This window comes from Arvicanthis niloticus, chromosome 19 (assembly GCF_011762505.2).
Source record: "Arvicanthis niloticus isolate mArvNil1 chromosome 19, mArvNil1.pat.X, whole genome shotgun sequence".
In the NCBI taxonomy this organism is placed as follows: Eukaryota; Metazoa; Chordata; class Mammalia; order Rodentia; family Muridae; genus Arvicanthis; species Arvicanthis niloticus.
The window spans coordinates 45524701-45548895 of record NC_047676.1 but is presented as its reverse complement, the minus strand read 5'-3'; the positions used below and the strand labels follow the sequence as shown (position 1 = coordinate 45548895).

The 24195-nt window shown below is 41.0% G+C and overlaps 1 protein-coding gene across 1 annotated transcript in view; it reads left to right on the top strand.

Moving 5' to 3' along the window:
- Positions 1–24195, top strand: part of Elovl7 (ELOVL fatty acid elongase 7) — a 73618-nt gene that overhangs the window by 20091 nt on the left and 29332 nt on the right. The window contains exon 2 of the mRNA XM_034523666.2: positions 23982–24113. Coding sequence (XP_034379557.1) covers positions 24050–24113 — 64 coding nt within the window. The 5' untranslated portion in view covers positions 23982–24049. The remainder of the gene's footprint in view (positions 1–23981; positions 24114–24195) is intronic.

Sequence of the window (24195 nt, the reverse complement as noted above, 5' to 3'; positions counted from 1 at the left end):
ACAGGCATGTACTGTCCCTTCCAGCTATGCTAAGGTTTCTTAAAACCACGGTGTTGGTGTCTGGTTGTGATTTCACCCTGTGCTGATGAAGCCTTGTTCTCCAGTAGTAGATGACTGGTTTTTAGTGTGCCGTGGCTTCAAGCCCTTACCAAGTGCTCAGTAAATATGTAATTGAGGTAATCACTGCTTAATTCACTCTCTTATGTGTGTGACCTTGCAATTTGGACACCATTAATAAATGTGTATTATAATTTTAATCTTTAACTTTGTTTAAATAGGTAACAGATGTCATCAGCTGGTTATTACCCTCCAGAGACACTCTTTGTGCATACAAGGAAGTCCCCTGTACCCAACCTTACTATATTCATATGTAGCGATAATTTCATAGCAACATAGATAAAAAGACTTAGTTCCTTACTTTTTATAACTCCATCCCTTTTTATGACATGTTATTTTATGGTAAGAATACGCCAGTTTATTAAAGTCTGATACTGGTCGCCACTCAGACAGTGTTTCCATTTCTTTCCAGTTACTGTTTATCATAGCAAACAAACCTCATGTCTGTGCCCTTCACACAAATGTAAGTACACACAAAGACCATTCGTATCCTGCTGGGTTTAGCAGCTCATTCCACAGAAGTTACAGCAGTGACATTGCCACCACAATGCAGACGCTCCTTCACACCTGGAGCAGCGTGTGATCCCAGACGTTATGAACATATCAACCAAGTTGATATGTAGAAATAATGTGTAAATTAGAACTTGGACCTGCGAAATTGGGGATTGTGAGTGTGTGTGTGTGTGTGTGTGTGTGTGTGTGTGTGAGTGTGTGTGTGAGTGTGTGTGTGTGTGTGTGTGTGTACACCATTTGTTGTGGTCATTTCATATCCTTTTTTCCTCATTTACTTGTATTTTTTGTCCATTTCTCTTATTGAGTTGATGCTTTTGTTTTTAATTTGTCAATAATCTTTATATAGTAAAGTAGCTTTTAGAGATATAGTTCTCTTTTGTCTTTTTTAAAAATTTACTTGGCTTTAGACATATACAATTTTTTAATTTTAGGTGGTCTTGTTTAGTTAATATTTTAATCTATGACTTCTTGTTTTCTTATAGTTAGAAAGTCCTTTCTTATTCTAATAGTATAAAATAGGCATTTGAGGTTTTACCTAGCATTTTTAAAGCTCCTTTTAAAGCTCATTTTTCTATGCCATTGTTAACACACCTTTTTGTTTGTTTCAAAATACTATCATGGTGTAAGTTGGTCCATTTTTCTAGTATTGACTTTGTGTAGTGTGGATTGTGTCGGTGGGATACCGGAGAATAAACATGTATGCCCTGCCTAGAAGTTCATCTCTTAAGGTAAAGCCTTTAGACTACACAGTGCTTAAGGTGAACTTAACCCTGCAGGGCCCTGGCCAGATTCAAGCTGCTCGGATCATAGATCATCAAGTAACCTGACAGAGCTCCGTCTTGGCTTCTGGCCTTGGGAAGCTTCTGACTTACCGCTCTGTGACTTTCCTCCTGCCTGCCCGAGGTGTCACTCAGTTCCATAGAGGTAACAATGCCCACAGCTTAGGGGCTACAGTTAAATCTACTGTTACCCCTCTGTGCTTAGCAAGCCCAATTCTTATACCATGCCAAGTTAATTTAATTTTAAAATACTTTACTGTGTATAGTTCATGTTTCCAAGTTAATTTAATCTTAAAATACTTTACTGTGTATAGTTCATATTTATAAGATAGCCCTTCTAAAATTCCTACATTTCAAATAATCAACTAAGCAATGACCTCTGAGGGTTTTCTGACTTTACTAAAGAAAAAAAAAAAAGATATTTGTCTGCTTATTTAATGACCTGAATTTAGGTATAGATTTGTATATTCCTAAATTCTTTCCCAACTAGAAAGTCCTAATATGTAATTTTTAAAGTTTTGTTAGTTTTTTCCCCAAGGTTTTATATTCTCATACAAGAGGGAGAGAGATTTTAAAAAATGAGAAGTATTTTTCCTGTGGATTATTTAGAGAGAAATCACACTAGAATTTTACTAATCCACTTAAACTCAGATTTCTTGTGAAATATAATAGCAGCCTTGACTTTGGCTTGTTCTATACCCTGTCAGTGTGTATTTAAAAGCCATTCCTTAAAACTCCACACGAGCTTTGGATTTAAGGCTCTTGGTTTAGCTCTCTGGGGAGCTAGCTGTCTTACAGTTTTGAATTTCTCAGCCGCAGTGTGGTCCATGGGAAGTTTTCCATAGAGCAGGGGTTTTAGGAGACATTTGCGGTTGAGAAGCAAGGAGAGTCTCCAACTCTCACTCTTGCTGCTCAGAATTACTTCGCAGCAAGGCAAGGTCTTCCAGGTGACTGAACTCCTTTTCTGGGGGTTTGTATTTCTGTGGGTTTTCTGTGGCCTGCCCTTGGAGGGACTTTCTTATGAACAGAAATCACTTTGCATGTTTGTGATGAAAGGCCATGGTCTGACAGTCTGCTGAGTTGACACAAGACCAGTCATGCCCAAGAAACTTGTTTGTAAAGCGAACTCTAAGTCATCCATTTGAAGGTGGTCATGTAAACAAAGCCAAGGTTGAGTAAATGTGAAAGTGGCTGATTCCACTCAGGGGGTCCAGGTCTAGATAACAATGTGGCTTAGTGAAATTAAAGCTAAAAGAACTAATTGTCCTTATATATAATATATTTTATTATATATTTATAAATATATATAATTTTGTTATATACATATAACATATATATAATATATATATAATATATATATTATATATATAATATATATATATATATATATATATATATATATATATATATATAGTGTGTGTGTGTGTGTGTGTGTGTGTGTGTGTGTCTGCGTGCATGCCTTGGGTAGGAGTTGGGGTAGCTCATGTGTGGAAGTCAGAAGAATAGAGGAAACTCTGAGTCTATGAGTCCATCTTCTCCCTCCACATGGGTCCCAGGGACTGAACTCAGGTCATCAGAACTTCACCAGAAGCTTAGGCCTGTTGGACAACCCCACAAGGCTGTAATTCCACTTTTGAAACCCATCACATGGCAGAGAAGAGGAGGCTTGGTAGTAGAGAGCGCTTGTGTTCTTCCAGTGGATCTGGGTTGGGCTCCCAGTGCCCACATGTCTGTAACAATCGTTTATGACTCCAGTGCCATAGGATCTGTGACACTCTCTTCTGGGCTTGAAGCCTCTGCAAACACATGGTGCACGGACATAAATGCAGGCAAAACACTTGTACACATTAAGATAAAACAAACAAAACCGGCAACCTTCTTAATGGCCTTCCGGGTAGTCCTGGACAACTCTGGTGAGAACCTTACCAACTATGTTTGGGAGACATGGATGGGGTGGGGAGGACCTCTGCTTTTCAGGTCTATTTCACTCTAAACCTGATGAACAGAACTTCACAGGAAGCTTAGACCTGTTGGACTATCCCACTAAGCTCTAATTCCACTAAGCTACTATTTCAGAACCTACTACCACCTGTATGCCTCAGAAAATTGAATTGTTTATTTAAGGGCGATCTTCATCCTTACTTGCAGGCTGGCTCTCTTTTAGTACCAGTGAATGGAACAAACCAGTCTCTACCAATAGCCTTCCACTCTATAATAACCTTCAATCTGGGATAAGTTGACTTTGTAGATAATTTGACTTTGAATTGAGAGACTCTTCCCACTCAGGGACCCGCTCTGCTGGCTGGGGCTCTCCATCTATTCTTCTCTGAGACTTCTTTATATGATCAACTAGGGATGTTGGTAATAATGGGAATGACAGCCATCTCAGGTTTAGAGGTCTGATTACTGGTAAGCTATCAGAGACTGACTATGTGCCAATTGCATGAGATGTGAGCTATGTCCCAATTAATACTGTTTTAAGAAATACTTGATTTTTATTTTTAATCCCGTGCATATGTGTTTCTCTATGTGAGTTTGCACACAAGTATTGTGCCAGTAGAGGACAGAAAAGGTCATTGGGTCCCCTGGAACTGGAGATACAGACAATGGACTTGGGCTGGGTAGGATTAACATCCTATTAGGGATTCTCAAGTACCTTTGATGGGGTGGGATAATGCCCTTTTCCACAGCCTAGCTTACCCTGGGATTGGTCAGCTTAGCTCTGACTGCCTCCAGGAAGACTGGCTTCTTACCTGTACTGTTTATGAAACACCTTGGGCTACCTGTTGCTGTATCACAGGACTGTCCACTATAATTGCATGCTTGATGCTGAACTCCAAGAAGGCAAGCGCTCTCTATTACCTACGTTTTTCTTTCTAGTAGAACCATGGCCTCACACATGCTAGGCAAGCACTCTACCACTGAGTTATACCTGGTGCTTGCTCTCTCTCTCTCTCTCTCTCTAGATATATATATATATATATATATAGATATATATATATATATATATACAAGCACTCTACCACTGAGTTATACCTGGTGCTTGCACTCTCTCTCTCTCTCTCTCTCTCTCTCTCTATATATATATATATATATATATATGTGTGTGTGTGTGTGTATGTGTGTATATAAGTGTAATATTATATATAATTTTATATATAATATAATATCTATATATAAGTAGATTAAAATATATGTATGTATTAGATATTTATATATACATATTACATATATAACATTCATAATACAATATATATTATTTTTAATGTAATTTCATTTTGAAATGGAGTATTCTTAAGATACCCAGGTTAGTCTTGAATTTGAGATCTTCCTGCCAGCCTTCCAGGAATGGGATTTCAGTTATGGACCACCAGGACTGGCTTGTTCACTTTCAAAGAAGCAGCCTTAACTGGCTCTAAGGAGATGACCCAGTGGTTAAGAGCACATACTGCTCTTCCCAAGGACCCAAGTTCATTGCCTGGGATCCAGCGATCTTTTCTGATTGTTTTTACATATAATTTATTTACTTATAATTTATAATTAATTTCATAATTAAAAATAAAACCAGCTCTTTCTTAAAGCGGCATCAATCGGGGCATAGTTCACCTCCCGTTCATTCAGAACATTTAAAGTGTGCCTCGGTGAGTTTTACTGTATTTCAGTTTCACAGGCATTGCCACAATCCACCTTAGAACATTTTCTTTTCTAAAAACTTTCACATATTGATTGATTGTGTGTTTGTGTGCATGTGCGTACGTGCATGTGTGTGTATGTGTGTGTGTGTGTATGTGCGCACGCGCGCGTGCACATGCGTGTGTGTACAGGACTATGTTTCCCACTATGACACACATAGAGGTTTGAGGACAAGTTCTCCCCTCCCACCACATGAGTGCTGGGAATCATACTCAGGTCAGCAGCCTTGGTGGCAAGCACCTTTACCTACTGAGCCATGTCACCCACCCAGAACTCCCATCAAGTCCTCCCTCCCCCAGTGTACTCCCATTCCTGCTGGCCCAGGCCTAGGCAACAACCTGTCTTTTTTTTTTTTTTTTTTTTTTTTTTTTTTTTTTTTGCCTGTTCTGGACATTTGTGTGAATAAAAGCACATGTGATCTTTTGTGACTTACTTTTCTCCTTTCCAACACCAATGCGGGACTTTCTAAAGCTTCTAGAGCTGGAGTGAGTCCACTCTGAATCCTTTACTCTGATCCACTGGAGGGCAAATGCTGCCAGTAGCCATCACAGCTCCAGCTCTCAGAGCATCTACCAATGTTGCTGCCATTCAAAAGCCCATAGTAGGACCTTGGCTGTGACCCAGTTCCCTGTCACTGCTGTCCTTGCCCTTTGCCTCGGCTGATGGTTTGAAGCTCTGAGCTGAGTGCTTCATGGGGCCCTCAAACATTTACTTAAAATCCAAAGTAAGTAGGAAATTTCTGGATAATGCATTGGGGAATCATGGGAAAAGGACATGATCCTGTCTCAGGTGTCTGGAACTGAGGCCGTAAGAGGGAGGTCAAGGGTAACCATTGCGCCACTAGAGGTGAAGTTCTTGGATTAGCACAAGATGGACTAGAGTCAGACTGAAAGCTTTCAGTAGTCAAGAATGAGAGCCGAGGTTCTTAAGGCAATCATATACCCACATCTGCTTATAGTTCCATCCGTTGACCTGTGACTCACTTAGAGTCCATCTATGTTATTTCATGAATCAGTTCTCCACTCCTTTTCTTTGCTGAGTGTTATTTCACTGTATGGACATACCACAATTTAGCTCATCTAGTTTTCACCTTTTTACCATTGAGTAATGCTGCTATGAATACTCATATACAGATTTTTTTAATGCATATTTAAAATTCTAGGCATAGAATTGCTGGTCTATGATAATTTTCTGTTTAACTTTCTGAGGGACTGAAAGTTGTTTTCATTGGTGGATGCCTAGTTACACCCACTCGTCAACACTATGAATGTTCCACCTTCCCTGTGTCCTTACCGAGCCTTTTTATTGTCAGTTGTTTTAGTTTGTCCTTTGTTTTGGTTTTAACAGCCATCCAGGTGGGTATGAATTGACCGTCCAGTCAACCTTTTGAAGGCCTCCATCCTGTGGCCTACCTTGGTGGTCAAAAACATTGCCCGATTGGCTAAGCCTGGTTAGTCTTGTCTCTCTTATCACCCTTTGGAAGAATGAAGGACTGTAGATTGGTGTAGACTGATACCCACTGGGACCTGAATATCTGCTATGTAGTTTGATATCTGTGTGATCCAAAGTGCCTTGACTTCTCTGAGCTTTATACCCAAAGATAAGATACCTCTTTTACATGGTTGCTATGAAGCAGTGGGTGTGCTAAGATGAATAGAAGATGCAAACGGGGAGCCTGGCCTAAGCCTTCATTAAATGGGTGCTGCTATCCTCGTGGGTGAATGAGTGGGTGGTAGCTTCCTCTGTGTCTTTGCCTCAGGACACGGCCAGTAGCTGGTTTCAGGGGATAGATAGGTCTGTGGGCTCTCAGCCTCTTGTTTGCTACATCAGTATCTTCGGCAGGAGAACTTCAGAGACCATCAAGGGATCTGTCAACACCTCTTCATTCTAAGCCTCCAGGTTGATTGCAATTAGGTCATCAGTGGCTTGATTCTGAAGCCATAATAGACCCATTCCATGGGTCCCAACAGCTTCCAGTAACTCGTACTCAAAAGGATATTCTTCACAGAACCAATCATTTCTTTCTAAGACTCTTGTCAATACAGTTTTTGTAATTTTATTTTATTTTATTTTATTTTATTTTATTTTATTTTATTTTATTTTATTTTTTAGTTGTAGAAGCCCTAAGATTCTGGGTGGATGTGGGTTGTTTGGGGCTGAGAAAAGACTTCTTAACTGTTCGAGCAGCCTCACTTGGCTGGGCTGTCTTCTGTTGCCTCCTTGCCTTTGAACCTCTTGGATCATTTATGAAAAGAGAAACGTCTTTCATCTGAGGCCATTGTGGCAGCATGCCCAGTGCAGGAAACACTTGCTTGTCTTACAGATCCCACACAGCGGCCGCAGGGAAACCTCAGGATTTGAGTTGTTTGTACATTTCTGTAATTTTGTGATCACACCAGTGTTGTTACCTGAGAGCTCAGTGTCCCAGAGGGCAGACTGTGAACTAGACTTTCATTTTTTCAGATCCCTTGTCTCTGTCTAGTCCTAGTGGCCACTCTCCTCTTTATAAATCTTTATTTTTTTATGATTTATTTTTTATTTTATGTGCCTTGGTGTTTTACCTGCATGTCTGTCTGTCTGATCCCCTGGAACTGGAGTTTCAGACAGTTGTGTGCTGATGTGTTAGTGCTGGGGATTGAACCTGGATCCTCTGGAAGAGCAGCCAAGTGCTTTTAACCACTGAGCCAGCCCTCTGTCCTCTTTTATAAATCTTACTGTGGTCTTTTAACCGCCTTCCCCAAAGCGTTGATCTGTTAATATGAAACAATATGACAGACATAAAAACAAATAGTTTGAGACTGTTCCAAAGCACAGAGATGAATGAATAAATGAATGAATGAGTAGAGTTTTTGTTTCCTTTCTTTCTTTCTTTTCTTTTCTTTTTTTTTTTTTAGAACTCAGGAGAAACATGTTGGTTAGGGAGAGACAGGTCCCTAAAACCTTAGCATATACCCGCAGGGGAGAGAAAATGGCTTTCATCAGCAAGATTGGCTATCTGGGAACAGATAGGATAGCTTTAATCAGTATCATAAAAACAGACAGCTGAGAATTGCTAGGGGTGCGAAGGGGAGGGGGCCGGTGTGGAATAGCTTACCGAAGGGGAAAATATTCTTAAACACGGGAGAGTAGTGCATGATGGGCAGTTTGAATGGGCAGAATGGAGTCAGAAAATGGAGCCGAGAACGCTGACTTGATGTGACATATTTCAGGAAGTCATTAGAGGGCTCCTGAAAGGGGAGCAGGGGATGGTGGCAGAGGGGTTTTGTTTTCTTTTGTTTTTTTTTTCCCTGGCTATAAGATTGACCATAAACCTGGCTTCAAGGCTGTGATAGTAGAGGTGGGAGTTTCCCAGGCTGAAAGGCAGGAGAGCACCTGTGAGCTGAGGCTCTGGTTTGTTGGCACTGAGGACTGAGGAGAGATCTCTCACCCAAGAGAGGCCAGAGGCCTGTGTTGTAGTACCCCAGTTGACAGAGAGCAACACGAAAGATATATCAGAGGAAGCTTATGGCAGGAAAACCTGTGGCAATGGTGGACAAAGGCAGGTAAGCCAGGGACACAGCCAGGAGAGATGGGTTCACGTTAGGGCGGCTGGGTTGCTGGGGCAGGAAATGCCTGCATGATAATGAAGTCTGGCAGGTGGCGACAATCACCCTGGCATGAGCGAAATGTGGTTTATAGTACCGATTTAGGAGTTACTAGAACTGACTGTGATAAGCTAGGTGTGGTGGCTCATACCTGCAGTCCTATTACCGGGGAAGCCGGGCTACAGGAGACTGTCTCAAACAAACCAACCAACCACAACAAATGGACTAAATAACCACATGGATAAACCAAGAGAAATATAAAGATCCAATCATTGAGCTAGTCTATTCTCCACATCCAATGCAGGAATCTGGTATGAAGAAGCCTCTGAAGAGCCCAGAAAGGGCAGAAGAACAGAAAGACACGGGCATAGTCAGAAAATGACATGATCCAAAGGCTGTGGTCAGGGCTGGAGGAAAGAAGGAGAGGCCAGCAGAGTGGAAATGAGGACAGATAAGAATTTCTGAGGGCTCAGTGGACTAGCACACTTTCCACATGCATGAATTCAACTTCTAGCATAAGAATAATCAAGTAAGTAAATAAACACAATTAAAAACAAAACTCAGAAAAAGAAATAAAATTAAAAAAAAACAAAACAAAACTCAGAGAAAACCTTTGCATGTAGAAAAGGCGGTTATCTGCAGAACTGACAAGCCTCCTCTCCTTAGGCATCCCTTGAGTGGATCCGAAAGGCGTTGGTATCACCTTTGACACCACACTCAGCTCAAGTGTCTAAGAATCCCTTGGACTGATGTTGACAAGAGATGTATAGCATCTATAAGCCCACCCTACCTAAGGCTGTAGGATTAATGTTCCTACATTTAATGAGGGGGAAATCATAAATTCTACAGTTCAATTATAAATTGGAAAAAATAAATAGTGCTCATGTTAGGAAAATATGGAAGAAAAAGGTGAAGTTACTGATAGGACTGTACTTTTTCTGTAATTGGTAATCTGAGACAATGGGCTACTAGAAGTTCCGGGTGACAGGGGTTAGATGTTCTGTCCTCCGTCTTTATTAGTTTGGTAGCAGACACTTGGGAATTTACCAGATGATAGACACCTCCACAGGTAGCTACCCTGTAAAGATGTCATTAGGCCTCCATTACTCTGGAGACTCTGTGATTGATCACTGTTGATCTTATCAGAAGGACACTTTGGGTACCTTCTGATAGGCTGAATTCAGCAACCTTGGCAAAGTTGTCTCTTTTTGTTTACCTTCCGGAAGCATAACAACATGGAACGTTCAGGGAACTTATACCAGCAGGAACAAAGAGCACTTATACCATCAGCAGAAGTGGGGGGACCTCACTCAGTATCTTTCTGTGTTCTTAGGAAGTAGTCCCCAACGTTGGAACTAGCCTGGAACATGCTGCAAAGGATGCCGCAGTGTGTGTTGCTCGATCTGGACCTTATTAAGGTTCCAAATTCACACTCTGATCTTTGTCCTTGGTGTACATGCACATGCATGTGTATAAGCTGAACAGTGCTTTCCTTCCAGCTATGAGGAATTCATTAAATAATGACTCCAAAGAATAAAATGCAGATAATTGTATTCCTCGAGTTTTAAGAAAAAAAAGGGGGGGGGTGTGTGGAAACAACTAACATTAATGAAAACACATTCCTCACATTTTTTAGAATCAAATCTCCTTAAAGAAAAATCTCTTGAGGAGATCAAGCTTAGTAAAGGGCAAGGCCACAAATAGATGTGATTAATCAACAGAATGTTGAAAAGTTGGCCTTGCTATGTGTGTGGGTTTTTTTTTTTTTTTTAACAAGCATAGATGCCTTTTTTTCCACTTCAGACTTAAATTTGAAGCGGGGAAATCAGGCCTTCATGCTAGCAAAGGTGGAAGAGTTGTCAACTGTGATCTTTTGACTTGATTGACAGGATGTGTGGACATTTATTCCTTAGTCCACCTTCCTCAGCTCAGCACTGTAGACTATACACATTCAAATAAAATATCTTTTCCACCTTTTCTGTAAAGCATACAGAATTTTAGAAGAGGCAACACGCTATGTCCACAAGTAAAGTGCCCTTTGATGATATGAAATAAGAGGTTCATGCAGATGTGAAAAAAGTAGTGTGTGTGTGTGTGTGTGTGTGTGTGTGAGTGTGCGCGTGCGCATGCGCGTGTGTGTGCACTAGCATTCATGTGTCTATGGGTGCATGTGTCTGTACGTACATGCATTCATGCCTCTGTCTGTTTCTGTCTGTCTGTGTGTGTGTATGAGTCTGTCTGTCCATATGTATGTACAGATGCTGGACAGAGGTTGGTGCTAGGTGTCTTCCTCATTTTTAGATAGTCTCTCACTGAGTCTGGAGTTCAGCTAGGCTGGCTGTCCAGCGAGCTCCAGCAAGCCTCTTGTCTCTGCCTTCCCAGTGACAAAATTATAGGCATGTGCCACCATCACCAGCTTGAGAATCTAAACTTAGGTCCTCATGTGTATACACTAAATATTACCAACTGAGCCATCCCACCTCTCCTGAAATCAAATACTTACCGATTAGTGTGGCATGGATGGCTATCTTGTCATATCAGATGCCAGCCCAGAAAACTGACCCCACTATTCCAGTGCACAAGACTGGCATGTCAGAACTGGCTGTATATAATGTGCTGTAGGGTTGCCTATTTGTGTTATTGCATATTTGATTCAGCTGAATCTTTGCGTCTATGTAATGGTTTAATTTGTCATTTCCTTTGGACAGAAAACATTTTCTGATGTCCAAAGTTGCACAAAAAAGTCCTCTAAGACATGTACATAAGCAATAGACAGATGTTAAGCAGTGGGCTATAAAAACCTGTGTGAAAAGTGTTTAATATATGGACAAACTCACCATCACTGTATTGAGAAACCTTAAGCATGCAATTCCATGTCAGGGTCTTTACAATATCAATGGAAAACATAGATATGTGTTGAATTTTGAGAAAGAAGCCAAATGGTATTACCCCAGGATAGACCAACCAGCCTACTCCTGTAGGCTGTGAACATGATAAGAAATGCTTTGTTTCATTTTCTTAAATACTCCAGACATTCACTTAAACATCCATTTGTGTTTAGTGTTATCTTAAAAAAAAATAAACAGTAATAATAGCTTCTCCAAACAACCTCAAATCCAAATCATAGTGCAGAATTAACCCATATGAGGTAAACATTAGGTAGACTAAAATCTCCAGGTGTAAGATATCCCCTGGATTATCTGGAGGCTCTAGAAAAGGTAGTCATCTATCTATCTATCTATCTATCTATCTATCTATCTATCTATCTATCTCCTGTACATAACTATTTCATGGGCACCTATGCACGTGCTTGCGCATACTTGGCACCCAAAGAAATCTGGAATCCCTGGAAATGGAGTCATCAGTGGTTGTGAACCACCATGTGGCTCCAGGGAATTGAACCAGGGTCCTTTGTGAGAGCAGCCAGTGCGTTAACCGTTTCGCTAAGGCTCTAGCCCTCTTCCTTCCGTTTTTGCCGAAGGCCCGTTTCTGTAAACAAGAACCTCTTGCTAAATGCGCTTGCCTACATTAAGGGCCCAGTAAATCAACGTTCGGATCTTGTCTAGGAAATGAAATGCCTGTCATACTTTGAATGTCTAAACAACTGAAGCATGATTTCATTTTAGAATCCCAGCTAATGATAGGTTGAGCACTGGTACTGAAGTTAGACTTTGTCATGGTTCATAATGAGCAGCTATGGCCAGGGGAACTGGAGATTCCAATTTCTCTATTTTGCTTTTACCACCAGTAAAATCAGCATGCTAATCACACACACACACACACACACACACACACACACACACACACACACCTGTGCAACTCCGTTGCTCCTAGTCTGTCCAGGGTGTCCAGGATGCTTTTGTGCTTGAAATAAATCATTTACTTTACCACCTTCTTCCCCTTTCTCCTTACAAATGTCTTGAGAAACACAATATAAAATAGGGAAGACCCTAGAGTTCAATTGAGCTAAGTATTTGGGTGCAAATCCTTCAGAAATGTGCTAATTTCAGCTGAAGAGCCTAAGAGACCCCTGCAGCCCAACCTTCCTCCAGGGTAGCTGCTATCCCGTTAAGTACAGCAGATTACTGTCAGACCTCCTCTGCATTCCCGACGGATGGCAGCATTTTCTGTTCATGTATCAACATTTTTTCATTATTGAATAGTATTCTCTCGATTGGCTACTGCAGTTTGTTCATTTATACACTGGGAAACATTTGGGTGGTTTCTAGTTTACGGTGATTATGAATAAGTCAGTCTAAGAAGTTATATTCAGAGTTTCCTGTGTGAATATAAGGATTAATTTCTCTTCGGAAAACACCTAGGAATAAGTAAGATTACCAGGCAATACACTCAGTATATGAGATTTTGATTGTTATTATTCTAATCAACTTAAGGATAATTGATATCTTTGCTTTTGTGAGAGAGGATTTTCATTCTTCTGTCACGGGCTCCTGAATTCTGTACCACCACACCCAGCTTGATCATCGAGAATCCTCATAATATTTAGTCTCTCAATCCATGAGCATGGTATAATTTTTTTTCTCATTTAAATCTCCGACTTTTTTCATAGATGCACACTTTTTTTTTTCTTTATATTAGTTTGCCAACCCCAGTTTGGCTTGCAATTTTTATGTCGCTAGTTTTCTCAGTGTATAATATAAACTTGTATTATATATTTGAACATGGATTCTTTTCCTTTTGTTGAACTCTACACTTGGAAAGACCAGTTCTCTTTGTAGAGGATGTCCTTGCCCTATTTGGAGCTTTGTGGGATTGCCTTAATGTTTATCAGTTTCTTTGGCTGTCTTCTACACCAGGGAATCACTCCTTAGCCACGAACGCGTTACTTCTAAAACGATAGTGATGTTTTGTTCCCTAAATTATTACATTAGTTCTGTTTCCCATTCCATTTTCTTCTTTAAAACATTATTCTATGAATACATGTTTTTAGCTCCAAGTACTTACAGAGAGTTTCACTGCTTTAGTTACATTATATATATATATATTTTGTTTTTTTGAGACAGGGTTTCTCTGTGTAGTCCTGGCTGTCCTGGCACTCACTCTGTAGACCAGGCTGGCCTCGAACTCAGAAATCCCCCACCTCTGCCTCCCAAGTGCTGGGATTAAAGGCGTGCGCCACCACCGCCCGGCTGTTACATTATATTTTCATCTCAAGTTGGGTCATCTCTGCCTCCCCCCCCCCCCCCGTGTGTGTGTGTGTGTGTGTGTGTGTGTGTGTGTGTGTGTGTACCTATGGGTGTATTTTATGCTGAGTATCAGGCAGGCCTGAAATTTGCCATGTAGCTCAGTACCCCAGACTCCATTCAAACAAAAAATTCTCCTGCCTCAGCTTTCCCAAGGGCTAGATTACAGCTCCATGCCCTCATGCCAACATGCCTGGCCTTTGCTGATTCTTCATGTTTAGTGACCTTTCTTTACCCCTTACCTCTGAATCTATTTGTAAAATTTTTCATGTTTTTCATCTTGTGGGTACCTGGATAGCTCTGATCACACCATCTACTTGCTGAACAGATGTTTTGTCTTCCCTCTCTCCCCACACTATTTTGAGCCTAGTCTTCCCCCACCCTCCACTCAGGTGTGGTTTGATGCCTGAGATTTTCAGTTTATACTTAGTTTTTTTTCTATTGCAAGAAAGTCTAATGTATTTTAAGTTTCAAAGTATTGTCTTACTCTAATTAATGATTAAATTGTTTTCTTTCCAGCACCTAGCCAGCTTAAACTGTAATCTAATAATCGAGTCTTTATTTATGTGGTTGACTGAGTCAGGTTGTTGTGTCCAACAATTTTGGTGAGGTTAAGGCGTGAGTGCAGAGTTGTGTTGGTGGCTTTAGGCCAGTGTGAGATCTTAGGGTGGGAAAACAGGACTAAAGAAGTTTATATGGAGACTTGACTAAAGGTGGTTTGGAAGCTGAAGCAAAGGGATGTATGTAAGGCGGACCACATCTGAACTGGGTTTTCCTTGCTTGGTTGCTTCTATGAAATGTTCTATTTGTGTGTCCTCTAATCATTTAGTGTATTCATCCTTCTGTGTGTGGAGCCATTGAGATGTTATCCTACAGCTTTCGATGGTTGCTTCCTTGTGTTTGTCCCTGGATTCTCTTCCTGTTTCTCAAACATGGGTGTTCCCTAGGGTGCTGTCCTCCGCCTGGTCCCCTCCTGCGGTATTTCTCAAGAGACTTGTACTGCTCCTGTGTTAATTATTACCTCTTGCCATAATTATGCATGGCTTGAATCCTAGGTTCTGATGCTGGTTTTTTTTTCCCTCTTAAGTCCAGTGAACGTATCCAGCTGGTATATTAATTGTTAGAGCTGCTATAACAAAATTCCATTAATTGGATGGCTTGAACAACAAAATTGTATTACCTCATAGTTCTGAAGATTATAAGTCAGAGATCAAGGGGTACAGTGTTCGCTCTGAAGGTTGTGTTTGTGTATGTGTGTGGGGGGCGGGGTTATTTCAGCTCTTTGTCTTGGCTTGGAGATGGTCATCTTTGTGCTTCCATTTCAGTTACCCTGTGTATTTATCCATGCCTGGATTTCCCCCTTCTATAAAGATATCAATCATATTAGATTTGGAGCCAGCCTCATGACTGACTGACTGACTTCCTTCCTTCCTTCCTTCCTTCCTTCCTTCCTTCCTTCCTTCCTCCCTCCCTCCCTCCCTCCCTCCCTCCCTCCCTCCCTTCCTTCTTTCCTTTCTCCCTCCCTCCCTCCCTCCCTCCCTCCCTTCCTTCTTTCCTTCCTCCTTCCCTCCCTCCCTCCCTTCCTTCCTTCTTTCCTCCCTCCCTCCCTTCCTTCCTTCTTTTCTTCCTCCCTCCCTTACTCCCTCCCTCCATCCCTTCCTTCCTTCCTTCCTCCCTCCATCCCTCCCTTCCTTCCTTCCTTAATGGGTTGAGGTGTGTAAGTACCACACAGCAAGCACAGAGGACAACTTATAGGAGTTGTTTTTCTCCATACATCATGTAGGTCCTGGGGATTGAACTCAGATCCTTAGGCTGGACAGCAACTGTCTTTACTTGCTGCACCATCTCACTGGCCTGTGACTTCATCTTTAACTTCATTATGTCTATAAAGACCCTCTGTTCCAGTGAAGTCACACTCTTGAGTACTGGCAACCAGGATCTAGCATATCGATTTTAAGGGAGCACTATTTAATACCCTTAGTTACTCACTCGTACCACAGATATTTTCTGCTGCACAACAGGTATCAGTCCATGCACTGGGAATACAAAGATCCTGAGGCATAGACTCTTCCCTCTTGATAAATGGAACAGATAAGGATTAAAAAAACAAGAATTTGCGACAGTGTGCAGTACGTCCTGTCTTAGATGAGGATTGCTGTTACAGGTGCTATTACGAGGGAAACCTATCCTTGTCTGGCCAGCTCAGGGATGCATCACAGAGAAAGAAGGGCCTCTATACCGCATCTTTCCCAATCGGATCCAACCCTGTTTACCCTGCTTCTAAACCACACCCTCAGTTTCGCAGCCCTAGATCCCACCACCCAGTTAATCTCTCCAAATCTTCCATTGATGAACAGATTCCCAACTTGAAAAACCTGTAATGACTGCTCATTGTCAACCGAACCCAGGCTAATAAAATTCTTCGGCCTGGCTTCCTTTGCTTTCTGCATGGTCAAGTGCCATTGGAGTGCACCTTTTCTGTTATGGTTTTTCTCTCTCTAGTCCATTGCCTTGTGTGTTACCCAGGTATTGGCAGCTAGTCTACAAACACACTCAGGCTTTTAAATAATATTATATGATCAGAATTTTTGTTGGTTTTCCACTCTATCATTAACACTAACTTAGTGCTCGGCATATAGCAGGTACTTAAAAATATTGGTTAAGTACCTGGTTGCCCAAGCCCTTGGTGGTCTGCCTGCTTACAGAGTCTTCCTCCCCTCTCTCCCAGGTGTGAGCATTTCTTCTGCCTATTGAATTCTTGTTCGTAAGGCTTACACTGTGTACTGCTCTTCTCTTATGTGCCTTCCTTCTAGGTCAGGTGCATCTGATAGGTGTGTCACACCCACAAGTCTTTCCCTGTTCCAAATGAACTCTTTGCATGACCTTTGCATCATAGAAACCTAAGTAGATGTCTTTCTAGGCAGATTGCAAGTTGCTTAAATTTAGGAATCATATTTTAAAAATAGGACTTTGTTCTCCACAGCACTTTTTTAAGAAAAAAAAAAACAAACAAACATACATACAAATAGATGTTCAGAGATTACTCTGTTTGAAGGGGAAAATGAATGGGAGAGAAGTTTTGCATTCACCTGAAAACAACTCAAGGGGGCATCCAGGCCTGCCTTGTTTTATTTTTCCCAAGGTTATAGGACTTACAAGCTCACCTCACAGTTATTCAGTGAGCACCTGGTTAATTCAAGATGCCGTACTATCGCTGGGTTGTGAATAAGATTTAGATCATCTTTGAAGTAATTAGCGATTTTTCTGATAACCTAGTCCGATTGGTCCCAGGGAGCACAGTTTTTAGGATACCTTTTAATTCTCAAACTGCACTCACCCCATTTCTAGAAAGTCTTCGCCTGCTGATATTGCTTGAGGAAAGGGGCTGGGTCTGCACCGTGCTACTCTGTAGTGCCTAGTGCTGAAGTTACGTCTGCTTGTGAGTTGAACAGGTCCCGGTTTGCCTCATCTCTCTCCAGTGATAGAAAAGTAACTCGGCACCAGAAATAATGACTTCTAGTCGCCTACTTGTGTGGGAGAGCCTTTCTGTGATCATGAGTGCCCAGAAACAGTTGAATGGTACAATATTTAGTGCTGTGCTAAAGTAGTCACAGAAAGTCTATTTCCTAGTGGTGTCTCCACTCGCTTTATATGTCACACATTGTCACACTAGCACACTGAGGTTAAGTGAACATTGAAGCCAAAATATCTGCCTCATTTCTCAGAATCAATCATAATTGGGCCATAGATCTTGAGCCAGACAGAAATATGATCTGAATTAGTCTAGTAGGCCATGCACATGTGTTATCTGTCCTAGAGGATAAAATTCTTTATAAAGACTTTAAATAAGGAGGCAGTAAAACTTGAGATGAAAGAATAGAATAAGAAATAGAAAACATATTTTTTTTCGAATCCTGATTGGTATAGAAACTCCAACCCAGCTGGGCAGTGGTGGCGCACACCTTTAATCCCAGCACTTGGGAGGCAGAGGCAGGCAGATTTCTGAGTTCAAGGCCAGCCTGGTGTACAAAGTGAGTTCCAGGACAGCCAGGACTACACAGAGAAACCCTGTCTCAACCAAAAAAAAAAAACTAAACAAAGTCTGGAAAAGATAGTATGTTTGTAAAGATAATATATATATTATAATTATATATAAAATATTATATATAATTATAAATTATAATATATATTTAAAAAAAAAGAAACTCCAACCCTTCCTTTTGTAAGGCAGGCCTGAGATGTTCCTACCACATTAGTAGGTATCTTTGTCGTTGCTACTGGGGGTAGGAAACACCCATTGTATTCACGTAGGCTAGATTCCAGACAGAGCGCCTTCAGCTCAGAATACCCGTAAAATGACAATTACAAGTGTTATACCACCCTGTGTTTATAGATTTATGGTGTGGCATCTGTTCCAAAGAGACTGTGGCATAGATAATTATAAACAGAAGATACATAATAGTCACTGGAAAGTCTTATATGGTGTTACAGCTTAACTTATTTGCATATATTACTTACTAACTTATTTATCATGCTTTGTTTAAACCAAAATCAAATACCCCAGGCAAGAAGGGTAGCCAGCACTTGGGTGGGCTCAGGCTTTGGAGCCTTCGTTTACATCTGAACATGCTGTGCCTGGGCAATCTTCCAAGCTACGCTACTGTCTACATTGTTTCTCTGAGTTAGGCTCTTCTCTGTCCCTGTGGGCTGACCATTTTATTTCAGGACCCTATGTCTTCCTTGAGTGTGTGTGTGTGTGTGTGTGTGCGAGCGTGTGTATGTGTGTTGACATGGAATCTCCCTAAGCAGCACAGTCTAGCCTTGAACTTGTATCCTCTGTCAGCCTCCCAAGTGCTAGGATTACATGCATGAATTGCTACCCCTTGACTAGATGCTAACCTGTGAGACTTATGAAGTGGGTCATTTGAGAGCCTTCTTGGGGACCATGCAAAAGGCTTTTAAACTTCTAAAAAGAAATGCCAATTGGGTGTGGTTCACACTTGTAATCCCAGCAGTCTGGAGCCTGGGTGAGGCTGGAGGAGCATGCTCTGAGGGTCATCTATGTAGGGAGACCTTGTAAAAGAAAGGAAGGAAAAGATGAGGAAGGGAGAGTCTATCTTACTAGTGTGGGGGAATGGCTACCATTGTCTCTTCCATTGAAAGCACCAGCTCAGCTCTTTTCTAGCTCACAAGAAGCACCCTATATTTGGATGCCTTGTTCTGTGAGTGACCATATCCCCTCATGGGTTAAGTTATTTACAGTTGATTGCTCTGTTACTTATAGCAAGTAATTTTCCTTGACTCAATGGCATTTTTATTTGAAAAATAGAAGGCTAGGTGTTTATTTATTTTTTTTATTGATATTTGATTCTGTTGTGTTTCTGTTTGCTTGAACAACCACACTTATAATCTGGTTTTCTGAAATGCACTGAGAACTGAGGTGTAGTTGTGATTTTTCTCTCACAAGTGTTTGAGGACCTCACATTTCACTCCTAAATTAAGGGATATATATATATATATATATATATATATATATATATATATATACCATGGATGTGGATGTGGTACCCACAGACCCTCTATCTCACACGAATTCTCTTGAATCATCAGATTAATCTTGCCCCAAATCAGTGACACCGTCTATTCTACCTGGATTTCAATGCCTCCCACATCCAGCTGACTTTTACTAACTGAATCCTGTTGGTATAACTTATGCCTGTTCCAAACAGTTTGGATGGTGTCTTACCTTTACTGTATCCGAATCTCTTGTCTCTAGGGTTCTGAATCATTCATGTCCAGGAACCACCAAAATAAATGTAGAATACGTATGAGGTGCACTGACCCACCCCACAAAATTTACCTGACATCTCTTGTAATGCCTCCTTTTTTCTGTTCTAATTTAATTTATTTGAGTCTTTTCACCACCAAAAGGTTGTGTAGCTTTTAACTTTTCATGCAACGTGTTTTTCTATTTCTCATTGTATTCTGTTATTCAAGTGGAAACATTCTGCTCATTTCTAAGGTGATCTGCATCACTTCATTCTTCAGATTTTGGACCTAATTTTTGATTATTATTTGTTTATCTTATCTTTGTTTCCAAGTTCCTTGATGTAGAACATTTGGCTTTTTAATTTAACTCTTGTTAAAAATTTCATATGTGAGTACTGTGTTTACACTGTTTCTTCCTTTCCCTCTTTCCCCTCAATTCTTTCCATGTCTCCCCCACTCCCTCACAAATTTGTGATTTCTTCTTTAATTGTTATGATTATATTTTATTGGACACAGTTCTTCATTTCAAATGCAGGTATTTGTTACTACAAAATTTTGTATTCGGTACTTTTCTCATTGCTGTGACCAAGCACCTGACAACACAATTTAAAGGGGGTGGTTTGTTTTGGATGGAGTACTGTCTATCGTGGTTGGATAGGCTTTGTGTAGGTGATTCTACGGTAGCTGGATCATGGGGTGGGGGGGGAGCAGGGGTAGTTAGCTATCACGTGAGCAGTCGCAAAACAGAGAGTGCTTCCCAATGACTCTTTTCTTCCAATTAGACCCCACCCCCACAAAGATTCCACAGCCTCTAAAACAGCATGACTATCAGAGACCATCTGATCAAACACAAGATCCTGTGGTAGTCAGTTCATATTCAGAGTGTAGCAAGTCTCTTCTTAGAGTTGCTATGCCCCACAGTTTTTGGTTTTTTTTTTTCTGTCTTCATTTGCCACACAGTAGTTTCCAGTTCTGTTCTGAGTTCCTTTGGACCTATTCACTGTTCAGGAATAGTCTGTTTCCTTTCTACATATTTGTGAATCTGCTGGGTCTCCCGCTGTCAATTTCTAGGTCCATAACATTGTGGTTGGGAGAGAGACTTGGTGTGGTTTCAGTCTTCTTAAATTTCTTACCCTTGTTCTGTGACTCATCATATGGTCTATCCTGGAGGATATTCTGTTTGCCTGAGAACAGTGCGCGCTGTGCTGTTGGTTACAAGTTCTTTTGTTCTGTCTTGATTTTCTATCTGGGTGATTGATGTGTTACTCAAAAGGGTAGACTGGAATCTTCTGCTGTTTTGTATTGCAGTCCATCTTTCTCTTTAGATCTGTTGGGATTTGCACTCTCCCCTTCCCTTTCTCCCTCTCGTGTGATACTGGACGAGGAACCCAGGACCTCATGTGTAGTAAATGAAGACTCTGCCCTACTCAGCCCTTCTTATATCTTCATGATGAACGTGACCCTTTATCTTCTTAACCCCTTTACATCTCATGACAACTTTTACCTGGACTCCATTTTGTCTGATTAAAAGAACATAGTTTTTTTCTGTATCTTAATTTGTACTTGTTGAGGATGATAGCTATCTACTACAGTGAGCGTCTCTCTTGAAATCTCAGCAAGTTACAAGAAGCATATGCAAGACCAAGGTAATGGGGGCGGAGTCTTGTATTTGCACCATGCTGGGCTGGAGTGATGGCTCAGTGATTAAGAGTTCTGGCTACTCTGACAGAGAACCCAGGTTCAATCCCCAGAATCTCCATAGTAACTTACAACTGAAAATCAGTGAAGTTAATCTGTAAGGGAAGACTCACATATTATTTTGAACAACTTCACACTAAGCAAGCACAGGGCTGCCAAGTGCTCACCCTGAGGCAAGCTGCTGTATAGTCTGGCAAAGGCACACTAGATGGTAATCTAGATAATTACCGTGAACCTTGGACATTTTTGTCCACCAGGGAAACATTTGATAATTGCTGTAGATGAGGTTGGTTGTCTCAACCACAAAGCAGGGGTTCCTGATATCTAGTAGATAGAAGCCAGGTTGTCTCAAATCGCCCATAATGCTCAGCAGGTCCCCATAACTAAGAAATATTTGACCCAAAATATCAGCGTTGTCCAGTTGGAGAAATCCTGCTTTGAATGTACTAGGAGTTGTCATCCCTCACATTCCGAGTTTCTGATCTTTCCAGATCTTTGGGAAGGAACAAGCTGAAGTCCCCAGATCTTTTCTGTCCAGTGTCCAGACCTCTTTAGAATGTTGTTTCTGCTTCAGCGGAGGGTATACATGAGATGAAAAGCTACCTCCAGCCAACAGTACAACACTCCCAACACACAGATTAACTTCCGGGTAGAAATTTCCCTCACACCCTTCTAGAGGCTTTTCCTTCACCAAGACGCAAAGGGGTGGGGGGGAGTTGAGGGGGCAGACAGAGATTTCATCTGATTCCCTCCCCCTGCATCCCCCTCCCCACCAAAACAGAGAGAGAGAGAGAGAGAGAGAGAGAGAGAGAGAGAGAGAGAGAGAGAGAGAGAGAGACTGCGGCAGTCCTTCACCTGGGAGTGGGAACACTTTCCCACCCGGTGTTGACTGCTCGCTCCTTAGTTCTTTCTCAGCAGCTTGGCATGGCTACCGGTTCCTTGCATTCTCTATACTCCTCCAGCCCTCTCTACTCTCAGCACCCCCTTCCTCTCTTCCTTTTCCATGGCTAACTTCCTAGTCTTCTTTTTGGTGTCTAAAGCTTGAGTCTTAGAAGGGCCTTTCCCGCATCGAGGTTTTGCAATCTCAGTTGCTATCGTCTAAGTTTCTATCCATTTGGAGTTCGAATTTGTCTCATGACAGATTCAGGGAACCTTTGGTTGCTGTCATTTTGTTTCCTGATGCTTACCCAGCTGTATCATCATTTGTTGAGTGGCTATTAGTAATTTAGTGTCCACTGATTTGAGATGTCACTTGTTTCACATGCTGCAGGCCTTATTTTATTTCTGTAATTATACAAATGAAATAACTGTTTTATATTGCCAGGAAAAAGTGAAATTTCTTACGTTAAACTTAGGGAATTTCTTTTGTGTGTGTGTAACAAAATATGCATAATGCAAAATTGACCTTTTCAACCAAATTCAGTAGCATGGAGCACACTGATTCTGTTGTTTGATCATCCGATTCTAGAAATCTCCAATCTTCTCAGTAGACGGTTTGATTCATTACACCATTAATTTATGACACAGCTTCGGCTTGTAGGTTGTAGCTTGATTCCAGAGATTTTTAGAGTGTGGAAGAGCATACCTTTCAGAATTACCAACATACATTTATAAAATTTTGAATGTACTTGGCATATTTTTGTGTGTTCCATTGATTTGTCTCTGAGTTACTAAGGATGAATAGTGTCTTGTCACATGTAGCAGGGCTGGTTGTCTTCAGTGGCCATCTTACTCAGGAGATTTCTCTTTACCATAATTCTTGTCTACCTGTTTGAATCAACAGCACTATTTTTCTTGGTTCTTATTGGTTTTCTTCCCTTATGTCTGCCTCATTTCATTAGTTTTTTTAAACTAGTAGAATCCATTAGTTTTTTAAACTAGCATTTTAATGATTAAAAAAAAATACTGTGGGAGTCCCAAGAGACCACTAAAATTAAAAAATTTAGGGGATCAGAGAATGTTTCGGTGGTTGCGAGTGTATTGCTTTTGCAGAAGCCTGAGTTTGGTTGCTAGCAGCCATGTCAAGTAGCTAGCAACTGCCTGTAACTCTAGCTGCAAGGGATTCCATACCTCAGGCTTCCATACATTACCTGAAACCCTAGCTGCAAGAGATTCAACACCACTGGTTTCCACTGGCAGTCATACATATATTGCATACACATACTCATACACATACTACATATAATTAAAAATAATAGAATAAATATTTTCAAAAGCTCACACAAAGAAGACTTTATTGGGCATAAAGATGACTATAAGGCCTGGGTTTCTGAAAGTCTGGGCATCTTCTCCACCTTCTGGACTTTTCCTTCAGCCTTGCCATGGTGATCCAGCCTGCTCCTGATTGCATTTTCTCCATAAAAGAGGGATGCTCCTATTAGAGTTCATAGAACCATTCCCCCCTTTTGCCTTATGTACATAAAACACCACCCTTCTTCAGTGAAGTTATCAGCATCTCCAGAAGAATGGAAAATCTCAAGTGTTTGTGGCTGCGTCAGCATTTGCTATGGCTCACTAATGGATTTTTCCCTTCAGCGAGAGTGTGTTGCCCTGCCAGTTCCTATTAAATTTTTAGCATTTTAAATATTGTATTACTAAAAGCTTACTTTTATTTGCATTTATAGATCTTAAGCTCATTTCTGCACTGTTTTACTGAAGAGCCCATTAAAAGAGCCAGTGAATCTTGTAGAAAATGGCGTTCAGTGATCTGACATCGAGGACTGTGCGTTTTTATGATAATTGGATCAAAGATGCTGGTGAGTATCTTTTCTTTTATATCAATTTCCCACTTTAGTGGGATTTATCTGGAACAAAATAAGAGCCTCGACCACTTCAAAC